The 13,350-nt window shown below is 47.9% G+C and overlaps 1 protein-coding gene across 1 annotated transcript; it reads left to right on the top strand.

The window, feature by feature from the left end:
* The first annotated feature begins 83 nt into the window (after nucleotides 1–83).
* Nucleotides 84–13,306, top strand: HYOU1 (hypoxia up-regulated 1). The gene is made up of 24 exons (XM_059488381.1): nucleotides 84–245; nucleotides 434–527; nucleotides 1,336–1,414; nucleotides 1,647–1,801; nucleotides 1,897–1,973; nucleotides 2,862–3,043; nucleotides 3,594–3,709; nucleotides 4,463–4,646; nucleotides 5,055–5,189; nucleotides 6,079–6,161; nucleotides 6,260–6,392; nucleotides 6,701–6,888; nucleotides 7,135–7,273; nucleotides 7,374–7,434; nucleotides 7,735–7,817; nucleotides 7,967–8,155; nucleotides 8,311–8,507; nucleotides 8,680–8,767; nucleotides 9,277–9,399; nucleotides 9,737–9,870; nucleotides 10,165–10,249; nucleotides 10,705–10,957; nucleotides 11,779–11,862; nucleotides 12,305–13,306. Exons 1-24 carry the CDS (start codon nucleotides 182–184, stop codon nucleotides 12,361–12,363), a joined length of 2,985 nt encoding a protein of 994 aa, XP_059344364.1. The 5' UTR covers nucleotides 84–181; the 3' UTR covers nucleotides 12,364–13,306.
* Nucleotides 13,307–13,350: the final 44 nt, after the last annotated feature.

Genomic DNA, 13,350 nt, shown 5'->3' on the forward strand with positions numbered 1-13,350 from the left:
GGCGTGCGCGCGCTGTGCGATTGGCGCGCGGGGCCGGCCCTGGCAGCCGCGCCAATGGGCGCGTGCCGCGTGCCGGCGGGGGCGGGGCCAGACGGCGGGGCCGCCGCGGCGGGGCTGCTCCGCGCGCCGGGCCGAGCCGAGCCGAGTGCAGCCGAGCCGCGCCGAGCGGTGCCCTCAGAGCATGGCGCGGTTTCCCGGCCGGGCGCTGCCCTGGCTGCTTCTCTTCAGCTTCCTACCCGCTGCAGGTACGTGCGCGACGGTGCGGGAGGCGGCAGCTCCCCGGGCGCTGCCTGCTGGGCCGCGACGCCGACGGTGTGGGGCCGGCGGGGAGGAGCGGCCGGTGCGTGGGTGCCTCCCCAGCACCCTGTCCGGGCCCCTGCCTGTCTCGGCCGCCCACACCGGGAGCAGGTTCTCACCGAGGGTTTGTCTCCAGAGCCGGTGGCGGTGATGTCGGTGGACGTGGGCAGTGAGTCGATGAAGATCGCCATTGTGAAGCCTGGAGTGCCCATGGAGATCGTCCTGAACAAGTGAGCGGCCACGGGACGGTCCCGGGGGGATCCGGCCTGTCTTGCAGCCCCCCGCCAGCGCCGGGAGCGGACGGCGGGGGAGGCTGGCCGGGACAAGCCGTCCCTGTTCCTCTCTAGCCGGAGGAAGGCTCCCATTCTCCCACGCAGGCTTGTGACTCGGTCTTGGCCCGGGTGGGGGCTACGGGGCATCCTCCAGGGCACTTTGTTAACTCACCTTTAAGGTGTTCGGGTGCGCTTTGAGTACCTTTCCAGCGGGTGCGGAAAGCCCACGTGGTTAAGAACACATTGTGTTGCCAACCCAAAAGGGCACCCAGTCCCCTGATCCTTAGTTCCCCTAAGGGAGCCCAGAGCCAGGTTTGTTTTGCTGCAGCTGTTTAAAGCCCGCACTTGTAACACAGGTAAATCTCTTGCATTCAGCTGCTGCTGTAGCCCATCCTCAAGCCACTGAGTGAAGAATCTGCAGGTGAGAGAGGGCATATGATTAGGAACATCTTCGGTTTCTGGGAGTCTGGAGATAACAAGGATGTTTCTTACCCACCTCCCTGAAATTCAGCAGTGATAGATAGAATAAGGGAACTGTCTTGCCTTGCCTATGGGTGGAGGAAAGCAAAAATAGTGTCATCAAAAGCACTGAAGTGGTGGTGGTGGTGGTGGGGCCTTGTCTAGTAGCCCCTCACCTGAGCAGAGGCTGACCCCCCTCTCCAAACACTTTCCCTTAGTCCTTCTGGAATGGGAACAACATCTGTCTTCACTGGAGACTGGAATGTTCACGTTTTCCACTGGTTTATTCCTCCCTCTCTGTTCTCAGGGAGTCACGAAGGAAAACACCTGTGGCTGTTTCCTTGAAGGAGAATGAGCGTCTCTTTGGTGATGGTGCGCTGGGGATGGTAAGAGTTCCTGTTTGCAGAATACATGTATCCCACATTGTCACAAAGGTCTGAGACAGTGTTTTATTGCTGTCCTGCATGCCCCATCTCCTTGATGTGTTACGGGCTCTGTGTAGGGGCTGTGTGCTCCTACTCCCACAGCAGGAGTTGTTCCCCTCGTAGTCTGGGAGGGATCGCTTTGACGGCAGCGTAACTGAAGGGATGCAAGTGGGTGATGTGTTTTTTCCTGCAGTCCATAAGGACGCCCAAGGTGGCGTTCCGATACTTCCAGGATCTGCTGGGTAAGCGGATCGATAATCCCCACGTGGCGCTGTACCAGTCCCGCTTCCCGGAGCACGAGCTGGTGAAGGATGAGACCAGACAGACTGTTATCTTCAAGCTGTCCCCGTAAGTGGCTGCTTTTAGGTTCTTTGTGGGATGGATGTCAGCTACCAGGCTTCTGCAGCTTGCTGTTGATGCCATCATTTTCTTTCCCATTGCAGAACGATATGGTATTCTCCCGAGGAGATGCTGGGGATGGTCCTGAACTATTCACGTGGTCTGGCTGAGGAATTTGCAGGTTGGAAGGGTTTAGCTTTTTCTTGTCTATGTGTGTATGAGTTCACGCACTATAGGATTTGAGGAGAGACCAAAAGCATTCAGAAACCCAAGGTTTTTGGAAACAGGATATTGGTTCTCTCCAGCTGTAGGCTGTAAGCAAGACTTAGAAGCTATCCAGTTATCATTTGTTTCTAATATGATGCAAGTTTGGGATCATGGATCTCTATCTCTATTTACCACCTAGTCTTGCAATGAAGGAGCCTTACAGGCAATCTCTGGAGAAAAGTGTTTTCTTTATCATGTGTATGATCAGAGTGGAGGCACATGGAATGTGGCTGCTGGGGAGGGTGGAAATGGTTCTGTGAAGGCTGTGCTGTAGCTTTTCTGGATGGAAACTTGCTGTTGGAGGTGAACTAAAAGAGCAGAAATGGCCCTTTGCTGTGAGGCTTGCTAACAGAGAGGATGCTGTCGTGTGTATTTCATGCTGTGTTACTAATGAAATACCATAGTAATGAAAAGTGGATAAATTACTAGGAGGTTTTGTCATGTGGTCAGTGATGCTCCAGCCAGTCCAAAGACTTTTTACTGGAGGGTGAATATGATGCAGTGGCAGTGTAAGGCTCCATGAAGATAGTATTTGTTGGAATGGAAGGCTGCCCAGAGCATTTGAGAGTATCCTGACACATGAAAGAGCAGGCAGTAGACTTGTGGCTTTGTGTGAATATGCCAGGTCTGCTTGGTTTCAGCAGGATACAGAGATTCATCCCTAGGGATCCTGGCTACTGCTGCAGGGTTGCATTCTTTGTGGGTCTTTGCCTCTGGTCCTCTGGGTTTGCTGCTGTCACTCCATCTCAACAAGTCTTTGCATGTGGCTACACTGATGCGGAATTCCCTGCAACTGTTTCAGAGCAGCCCATCAAAGATGCAGTGATCACAGTTCCTGCCTACTTCAACCAAGCCGAGAGGAGAGCGGTTCTGCACGCGGCCCGCATGGCTGACCTCAAGGTGCTGCAGCTGATCAACGACAACACGGCTGTAGCGCTGAACTATGGGGTTTTTAGGAGGAAAGACATCAATGCCACGGCACAGGTAGGTGCATTTGAGGGATGCGTAGAGTCCTGCCAAGTTGCCTGCATGCAGGAGAGAAAGTGCTTCAGAAGAAATGCAAAGAACTTGAAGTAGACTCTGCTGATCAAGCAATCTCCTCTGTTTTCATGTGGCTTGTCAATAAGACAAAGAGATTAAACGCTGTGTGCATGTATGGTGAAGCCTGAAAGCTGCTGGAGTGAGGACAGGTCCTGGAAGTTCCCATTTTGTAAACCTGGTCCTTGCCCATCAGCTGGGCAAAATAACAGCAGCAACTACTTGAAGTATTGGAACACTGACTCAGAAGTACTTGATTTGCCTGAGGCTGAAGAAAGAGCAAAACTTTGGGTTTTGGACTGTGAAATAGATTAGAAGTTTTCTTGTCTCCTTCTGTCAAACATAACCCTGAACATCACCCGTGTTTGGTCAAAAATGGTATAAAGTAGTCCAGGGAGTAGGTAGTTGCGGCCTGTATCACACTGAAAGGTTCTTTACTTATTTGTGGGGGGATGTCCAGGTGTTTCTGCTTCACTGTCCCGACTTTTCTTTCCAGAATATCATGTTTTACGACATGGGAGCAGGAAGCACTGTTTGTACTATTGTTACTTATCAGACAGTGAAAACTAAGGACTCGGGAACCCAACCTCAACTGCAGATCCAAGGCATTGGGTAAGAATTCCACACAAGTTGCACAAATCCCACAGGTCTCAGAAAAGAAACCATTTGTTTCACAATCTTCATCATGTAGAATTTTGCAGTGAAGCTTCAGTACAGTAATTTGGATGGCTGATGGGGAGCAAGAAGGCTTCAGTTGGGAATAATTTTGGTATTGCTGTCTTTTACAGAAGGTAGCTGAGAACTTCCAGGAGCCTAGGAGGGGACCAGCATACTTAGTTTGCTTTAAGCTTTCCTTTGTTAGCCTCAAACCACATAAACCTATTCCATTGCATGTAATCTTTTAAGTCTATCGGTTGGAAAAGAGGAGTATGCTTCTAGAGAGGAATGAAAATGCAGTGGACTCAATGCATTGCCAAATAAGGAGGACGGTGCTGTGCATACCCAGCCCAGCAATTTTAATTCCAAAGCATTTATATTCCTGTTTTCAAGATACTGAGACCCGATACAGTTGTCCATTGGTTTCTTGGCTGTTTTACATGCTTGGCAATAAGGCATTTACCTAAAATATAATGAAATTTGCTGTTGAAAGGCTGTTGTGGTGATGAATCTCTTATTTCCATCTTTCTTTCATTATAACGTGTTATTTTGGGGACAATCTTTGTTGTTTCACAGTCATGACAGCTGATAATACTGCACCTATTTTTGACCACTTGCTGCTCTGCATATTTGTGAAATAATACATGAAATTTGTTTGTGTTTCAGTTTGGTTCCGGTTTTTACACCTCTGTTCATTCTTTTGCTCAGGTTTGACCGTACTCTTGGAGGTTTAGAGATGGAGCTTCGTCTCCGGGACTACTTGGCAAAGCTCTTTAATGAGCAGCACCCTTCCAAAGATGTCCAGAAAAATCCTCGGGCCATGGCCAAGCTGCTGAAGGAGGCCAACCGATTGAAAACTGTGCTGAGTGCCAATGCCGACCACATGGCACAGGTCTGACCTTCTCCTGGGCGTTCCTGCATTTTTTGGGCTGAGTGTGGGGTGGTTGAGGACTGGTGTAAGGGAACGCTGTCCCTCTGCAGTGCAGGTCTGCTGAGGAGCATCGCTCCCGGTGGTCCCTCTCAGCTTGTTCCCACTTGGTAGCACCGGTGATTGAGTGGATTGAAGAAGAGTTATTCGTGTCAAGTATGTTAAATAAACTTTCACTGAGAGAAGCTGTCTGTTACACCCATGTTCCATCCTCTCATCACCTTAGCAATGATAGGGTTCAGATGAGTGTGGTTAGGTCTGTTGTGCGTTACAAAAGCCAGAACTTTTTGCACACTGGACAAAGATTTTGCGTAGAAAAAGCTCCACAATTAATTTCATTCTGACTGTTTTTTGGGGTTTTTTTCTGGACAGATCGAGGGACTACTGGATGACATAGACTTCAAAGCCAAAGTCTCAAGACAAGAATTTGAGGATTTGTGTTCTGACTTGTTCAAGCGTGTCCCAGGACCCGTGCAGCAGGCTCTGAGTAGCGCAGAGATGAACATGGTGGGTTTAAGAGAATGCATTACCAAACCTGAAGCTAGTGTGTGTGGAGCTACTGCCACATCATGATTGAGGCATCAGTGGTTGTGTTAGCAGGACTGTTCGGAGGTAGATGCCTGCTATTGTGTCAGTGATTTTGGTGCTACAGAGTTTGCCTGCTGCAGTGTCAAGCAGGAGTGTCACACTTGCCCTGCACTATCCACCAGAAATTAGGGACTTGGAGGAGGGGCTTCTTAATCTTAAAGCATTTTACTCCTCCATTTGAAATAATGATGTTTCCTCTTTTTGTCTTGGATACTGGTTCTGGTCTCACTCCTGAAGTTTTAACTGAATGAGTCTGGATACAGAATTATGGATGTTTGGGCTTCTCCTTTGCACACTCCCTAAATTGAGCTCTGTTGTGGGCTGCAGTTGAACCAAACCTGAGGCAGTCCTTTGGAGAGAGTCACTGTGGGTTAAATGCTCACTTTGTAGGTTGCCACAGCTCTTGAGCAGCTTTGGGCTCTGATGTTCAGTGCAAGACACTGAGTTACCTCTTAAAGGCTGGATTTCTGTCTGTTCAGATCCAGCCAGCTCTTGGTGTCACTGTCTCCTGTGGCACTGAGCTAGTTTGTGTAATTTTGAATCAAGTCCCATGTTTCAGGTGGCTTGAAGCCACAGTCAGGTTGTCACTGTTGCACAGACCTGACCCCAGGTGCCTGGTTGTTGGCACGGCTGATGTCTGTCTGAGATCTGTTGGGTGCCGGCCTGCACGGGGACAGCAGGGTCTAGTGTGGGTGTTCTCTAAGAACCATGTCAGCACATGGTGACTGGGGCAGGAGCGTAAGGAAGCCCTGGACTTAGCTTTCCAAAATTGCTTTCTTAAGACAAGGTGACTGTTTCCAATCCCTAGGATGGAATTGACCAGGTGATTCTAGTTGGAGGTGCCACACGGGTCCCCAAAGTGCAGGAGGTTTTGCTGAAAGCTGTGGGCAAGTGAGTATGTGAGGCCCCCTTCTAGTCTGTCTCCCATTGACAAGCTGCTGTTTATGTAGAGGCTGCAAACTTCATATGTGTTGCTTTTTGCTTCGTAGAGAAGAGCTGGGCAAGAATATCAATGCTGATGAGGCTGCTGCTATGGGTGCAGTCTACCAGGCAGCTGCTCTAAGCAAAGCCTTTAAGGTGAAGCCCTTCATTGTTCGGGATGCTGCTGTATTTCCTATCCAGGTAACCTTTGGTTTTCCTTCTCTTCTGCAAGCTATGATGGGGCTGTGATGGGAGAAGCAATCCAGGCTGGAACCTCATGGCTTCCTTTGAGTATGGAAGCTCTGGAGAGATTTCTGCTAATCTAATTTCAAAAGCAGAAGGAAGTCTTCTTTATAATAGAAATGCAGTATTCAAGGAGTTAGGCATATGCAAACACCAGTTGAGGAATATTTGCCTGCCCCCAGCCTTGAGGCCGAGCAGCCGAACACTGGTGATGTAAGATGCCACAGTTTGCAGTTGCTGAATCTTAATTTCTGTTTTTCGTGCAGGTGGAGTTTACTCGTGAAGTTGAGGAGGATGATAAATCCAGGAGTTTAAAGCATAACAAGAGGATTTTGTTCCAGCGCATGGCGCCCTATCCCCAGCGCAAAGTGATCACTTTTAACCGCTACACAGATGACTTTGAGTTCTATGTCAACTACGGAGATCTGACATTCCTGAGTCAGGATGACCTGCGGTGAGTTGGGCCCAGCACCCAGGCCAGCAGCTCTGTGGCAATGCAACTTGCCTGGCTGGAAATGTATTGCCAGTGCGTGGGACTGGCACTGGCGCATCTGTTCTCTGAGCTGCGTGTCCTTTAGCCCTGCCAGTTCCTGCTTTTTGCAGTTGCCCATCGCCACCAGCCTGAATGAGAGCAGCGATTGGCTGTTCTGCAGCACTGTTATCCTGAGTTGTCTCTCTGCTTTTGTCTCTGTACCATCAGAGTTTTTGGTTCTCTCAATCTCACTACTGTGAGGCTAAAGGGAGTTGGGGACAGTTTCAAGAAGCACTCAGACTATGAATCCAAAGGCATCAAAGCACACTTCAACATGGATGAGAGTGGTGTACTGAGTCTTGACCGGGTAAGCACCACCATTGGGATGGTTGTCAGCTGATGTATTTTCAATTTTATCCCTCTCTCTGGTCCCTGCTTAAAACTAATCCTGAGCTTCTATTTCCAAGGTGGAATCAGTGTTTGAGACCCTGGTGGAAGACAAGCTGGAGGAGGAGTCAACACTGACAAGTAAATGTGGAACTTTGATATTCATACTGACTGTTTTGTTACCTGTAGTGGCTGAAATAACTACAAGTGTTGTGTTTCTTTGGGGTGTGGAAGTTACACAGTCTGACTGTATGTGTGTCTGTGCACACAAGGACACGGAGGGAGGTTGCAGAAGTGTGAGTCTGGAGTGTGTGAAGCTCACCTACACCACCAAGGGAGCCCTGGTGATCGTTGCGGTTGTGAGGAGAAGGACTGAGAGCTGAAGATTACTTTCCTCCTCTGGATATGTAACTTTCTGAATTTTCTGTCTCCCATCATCAGAACTTGGAAACACTATCTCAAGCCTGTTTGGGGGTGGTGGCCCTACACCAGAGACCGGAGAGAACCTGACAGACTCAGTTCAGGTGAGCCCCAGGGTGACTGCTACTGAAAGGAAGGCCTTTTGTCTTGCTGTGGCAGTTCTGTAGAATTACCTGTTCTGTGAAACACTGCATGGAATTTCTGCATTTAAAACATAAATTTTGTTTTCCCTTTACTTGTTTGTGATGACCAGGAAGATGAAGAGAGCCTAGCAGAAACAGGTAAAGAAGAGCAGGGGGAGAAACAAGACCAGAAAAGCCATACTGTAGATGCTGATGAAGAGCATGGACAAGAGAAACAGCAGACTTCAGATCAAGAAGAAACTGCCTCTCCAAAAGTAGAGTCAGAGAGAAAGGAAGAAGGCGAGAAATTAGAGCCTCAGGTGAGCATCAGATTGAAGGAATGGGGTGGGTTTAGTAGGCAAGAAATGTAATTTCCTCAGTGGAATTCTCCCTCCTCTGAAGTGCCCTGCCTTTGAAAAAAATTGCAGAATCTGAAAATCTGTTCTCTGGCTTGAGAATGTACTTTGTGTTACAGGATCCCAAAGAAAACAGAGAAACTGCAAAAGAGGAAGACCTGTCCAAAAGTTCCAGTGACAGCACAGCTACCAAATCAGAGGAGGAGAAAATCAAAGCACCCAAGAAGCAAAAGCTTGTCCATGAGATCACAATGGAGCTGGATGTAAATGATGTGCCTGACCTGGAGGAAGATGAACTGAAGAGCTCGATGAAAAAGTAGGTTTGAAATGGCTCTGCTAAGTTAGAACTCTAGATGAAGGAAGGGAATTGCTTTGGGATGGTGATGACTCACACAGGGCACTGCTGACCTCAGAAGCTGGTGTGTGTGATGTGCTGCTCAACAAAGGGCACTTGCTAACTTTTGATTTTTGTTCTCTTTGCATGTTAGACTCCAAGAGCTGACAATCAGAGATCTAGAGAAACAGGAAAGAGAAAAATCAGCCAACAGCTTGGAGTCATTCATCTTTGAGACCCAGGTAAGAGAGGGATATAATGAAATGAGAATTCCAGGAGAGCAGTAGAAGTGTTTTGCACAGCTTTTGGCTGCTCTGAGTGCAGGGGAGTTGTTTGAGCTGGGGGAAACTGATTTGAAGAGCCCAGGTTTTGTCTTTCGCTCACTTTTCCTAATGCTATTAGGCTTCCCAGGCCCATGTTTCCTCAATACAAAATGAAGTTTCCCTTCAGCATGTCTAAAACATTGAACAATTGCCCCCAGAGTGTAAAGAAGCTACAACTTCTCAGGAACTGTTGTGTAGAAGAAACAATTAGTGTGAAGTGTATGTGAAATAATGACTGTTGCAGTGTTACCATCATGGAATGTGGGTGTGTCTACACCTGGTGTGTTTCATTGTGCTCCTGGCAATGCTAGGAGCAGAGCTCAGATTTGGGAGGGTGCAGGCAGCGCCCCACCCCAATCACAAGTGAGTGCTCTTGTTTTATGGTTCCAGGCTCAGTGGTGTTTGACCATTGCTTGCTGTTTTTTTAGGACAAGCTTTACCAAGAGGAGTATCAGTTTGTTTCGACAGAGGAGCAGAGAGAAGAAATTTCCAAAAAGCTTAGTGAGGCTTCCAGTTGGATGGAGGAGGAGGGCTATGCAGCTGCAACAAAGGTAGTACTGTGTGCAGTCAGGACACCAGTCAGCTGTCACTGACATGGAAGTGACCACAGAGACTGACAGAGCCTTTGTAATCTGGTTCTTGAGAGTTTCTTGGTTCCTCAGAGCATTATGCACAGAACAAAATAAGAAGTTATCCTAGCCATTGATGCTTCTACAAGAGCTTCAGCAGGAGCCTGTTGACTGAAAGCTTTGTCATGTGGCTCTTTTTACCGCACTGAAATGGTGTATTTGATAGAGTGAAAAACAAATGAAGTTAAAACTTCTGAAGTTGCCAGTGTTATACAGTGGTGAAATTAACTGTCTCATTTCTCCTCTCCCCCATTTTCAGGAGCTGAAAGACAAGCTTTCAGAGCTGAAAAAGCTTTGTAGGAACCTTTTCTTCCGTGTTGAGGAACGGAGAAAGTGGCCAGAACGCCTGGCTGCTCTGGAAAGTCTGCTCAATCACTCCACCATCTTTCTCAGGTAAGGACAGGCTTTTGGGAAGGAATGTCATGCAACTGGTTATGTAGGAGCTGCCATCAGAATGAGACCAGAGTGAATGTCAAAGTCAGTGGCAGTTCCTGAGAAAAGGAGAGCAGAACCCTGCTCCCCGGTGTCCTGTTCTGCAGGACCTGTGAACAGCCCCTTGTCCAAAATGGGGGCAAGAAGGGTCCAGTATGGTTGTTGTGATGTTTTTGTATTACTGAAGCTGTAAACACTGAGTTGCCAAAGTGCAGTCTGCTTGGCTTAACTAAAATAAGCTTTCTTTTCTACAAGGGGAGCCCGAATGATTCCAGAGTCTGACCAGATATTCACAGAAGTGGAACTGAGTACACTGGAAAAAGCCATCAATGAAACCACGGTACTGAAGGATGGAGTGATGCTGGAGGAGGGTGGGGGGTGGCAGTTTGCCTTATGGCCTATACTTTCACTCAGGATCGTGGAGTAGAATGTGCACATTTTGTTTTTGTGCCACCAGCAAACCTTTTGTGTGTTTCAGTGTTTCCTAATGTCCAGCCTGACCCCATTGTGTCTGGGAGGAATGGTGGTTCCTGTGTTGCATGTGGAATCATCTCCAGGGTGGGGGTGGAGCCCAGTGATCTGATTGCACTCGGTTTTTAAAGGCAGGCACTGGGTTTTGTTTCTCTTTTTCCCGTGTCTGGGTAAACTGAGAGGTTGGTGGAAATGTAGCACAGAGGAGAGCTGTCCTGAGTAAAGCAGAATAGCCTGGGGCAGTGACTTGGAGATACTGTGATATACAGCAGTTCCTGGAACCCAGAAGCATTCCAAAAGCACCTCTTCCCTCGCGTCCCACAGATCTGGAAAAATGAGACACTGGCTGAACAGAACAAGCTTACTCCTACTGAGAAACCTGTGCTGCTCTCTAAAGATATAGAGTTCAAGATAGCAGCCCTTGACAGGGAAGTGCAGTATCTCCTGAATAAAGCCAAGTTTGCAAAACCCAAACCCAAAAGGGAGAAGAATGCCACAAAAACTGATCCAGGCAAGAATACTACAGCAGCCCCTGAGACTGAGAATACTATCCCTCCCACGGAGGGGAAACAAGAAGGTAAGTAGCAGGCTTTGGAGCATGTATGTCACTCCCTATTATAATTACCATATGTAATACGTGGTGTTTCTCTTGATTGAATGGGAGTTAAAGAAAGGAGGACAGTAGTTAACTGTGAGATTAGGTGAGTTTCCTCTCAGTTTTCAAAGACAGCTGGGAAAATCTATGTATTGCAGTGTCCTTCATCCCCCACCATTTGTTTGGGTTTTTTGTGAAGAAACAGAAATTATTTATTAATTTCCCAGGATAGTCAGTACCTGTCTTGCTGGCTTGTTGACTTCTAGGAAAGATTAGCCATTGACTGCACTTCAGTGTACTGAGCTGAATACTCAAAGTCCTGTCCTAGATCAGTGAGTAGAATGAATTGTTGATGAGAAAGGTTCGTGGCCTAGATGGACCCCAGGGGAAAAAAAAAAAATCTCTTGGGGCATTAGGACTTAGTTTTTTGAACTTTCTAAGATCCTCAGGTCTCAAGTGCCCTGGTCCTTTTAAATCTGGGTGCTGTTTGTCAGCATTCCTGCTGGTTCCTCTCAAGGGATCCTGCTCACAGTCACAGCTCCAAAGGTCATCTACCTGTGCAACCAGTCAGTCTCCAGGGCTTCTGAGGACATAAAGCTTGGCACTCAGAGGGGAATACAGAGCAGTTTTGTGATGCTTCTCTTGAGAGCTGTAGAGTGATCTGCTGGGAGAGTGAGCTGTAACAGTCCTGCTGAGGCACCACAGCTGGCTGGTTTAACCTCACCTTTGCTCACCTCATCTCTTTGCATCTTGTTTCCTGTGTGTTCTCCCTTGACTTCTGTTTCTTTCTGCTTTAAACATAGACAAACCAGAGGATATTGATCCAGCCAAGGAACCTCCTACAGCTGAGAAAGCAGCAATAGATGAAAAGCCTGGATCAGACTCTGGTGGGTAAATGTTTTGCTAACAATCAGGAAATTGGGAGCTGCGAGTGCAAGGTGTCTGGGGGCTCCTTTGCAGATTTTTAGCTGTAAGAGGTAATATGATAGCAGAACCCCTGACTGCTCATCCATTGTTCATTCAGAGTGGAATTCTTATGCACCAGTGCTGCTTTGTGCCCCTGTCCCTGCAGTTTGCAGCCAGTCCCATGGCTGTGAGACAGGCTCTGCTTAGAGCTGCTGTGCCTCTCCTGCTGCCAGGGCAGCGCTGTGAACAGGGCCAGAGGGTTCATGGCTTCAGCCCCGTGGAGATGAGTAACAACCCCCAAAACCTCTTACCGTGGACTGCAAGTTTTGTGGCAAATTTTGCAAATGTCAGAGACTCTCAGTACTGCTTTGCATGCTGTGAAAACGACTGCAGTGTTGAAACTGAGTTTGCTTCATTATGCAGGGTCCAAAAAAGAGAAGGCAGAAGCTGGAAGAGAAAGCAGGAAAAACGATGAATTGTAACACCCTGAAGTCCTTCAAGTGTCAGCATCTATTTATTTCATAGTTACTTTCTTGTTTTTCTTATGGACCTGGTTAGTCATGATGTAAATGGAACACAATGGCAACACAATGGGATAGAGATGTAAATTTATTTTTATGTTCTTTCTGCGGATTTTGCCTCTACTAACTTAGTAAATTGGTTTTTGTTTTTCTTCTATTATGTGGGGCAGACTGCCCACCAAGAATTGTCTTTGTTTCAGTACAGAAGTCACCAAAGTGACTTTCCTGTGGGGAGAAAACAGTGCAGAAACATCTTAAGGTGTAGGAAGTAATCTGAAACATAAGCTCTGTGTCCCACCTCTTGTGAAGATGATTGCAGAAGGATATAGACCTGAAGTGCTGTTGTCTATGAGACTCTGACTTTGAGCAAATGTGTGATCACAGCTGGTGGGAGGTGTATTAATACTTGGATTCATGGTAAGGTGGAACAAGATTGGGAAGGCAGATGATCTGTGCTTTGAGATATGGCTGTGTCTGTTTTCAATAGGCTGTTTGTTAAAACTGTCTGTGCTCTCTAGCAGAGTCCAAGAACCATGATGCGAGACTTTTCAAAAAGATTCTGTTCATAGTTTTTAAAGTTCAGAAAAGGCAACACTGAATGCAGAGGAGAGGGAAAGATGGGCCGTGTTGGCACATCCTGTAGTCAGTCACAAGGACAGCGATACGGCTCAAACAACCAACCTGAAAAGTCTAACGGCAACTGCCTTCCTTCCTCGGTATTTTGTGCACTTGGACCGATTTAATCGTGTGACTGTCCCAGTCCCTGGCCGCGACCTCCTGCCTCCTCAGACCGTCCCTGCTGCTGCCACACACGCGAGCGGGGTCCGACGGCTGCGAATGTGCATCTGACATTGTTCTCCTTTCTGGCTCTTCAGCCGAAAATAAAAGCGACCCGTCCAGCGGGGCTGTGCGGAGCGGTGCCGTGTGTGCCGGGAGCGGGGCGGGACT

The sequence above is a fragment of the Ammospiza nelsoni genome, chromosome 24, assembly GCF_027579445.1.
Source record: "Ammospiza nelsoni isolate bAmmNel1 chromosome 24, bAmmNel1.pri, whole genome shotgun sequence".
NCBI lineage: Eukaryota > Metazoa > Chordata > Aves > Passeriformes > Passerellidae > Ammospiza > Ammospiza nelsoni.

Bases quoted from the DNA above. Each gene is read 5' to 3' on its own strand.
- HYOU1 (XM_059488381.1), top strand. From the start codon at position 182: ATGGCGCGGTTTCCCGGCCGGGCGCTGCCCTGGCTGCTTCTCTTCAGC. The intron at 6,393-6,700 runs GTAACCTTTGGT...TTTTTCGTGCAG, and splicing joins CTGCTGTATTTCCTATCCAG to GTGGAGTTTACTCGTGAAGT. The intron at 10,250-10,704 runs GTACTGAAGGAT...CGCGTCCCACAG, and splicing joins AAGCCATCAATGAAACCACG to ATCTGGAAAAATGAGACACT.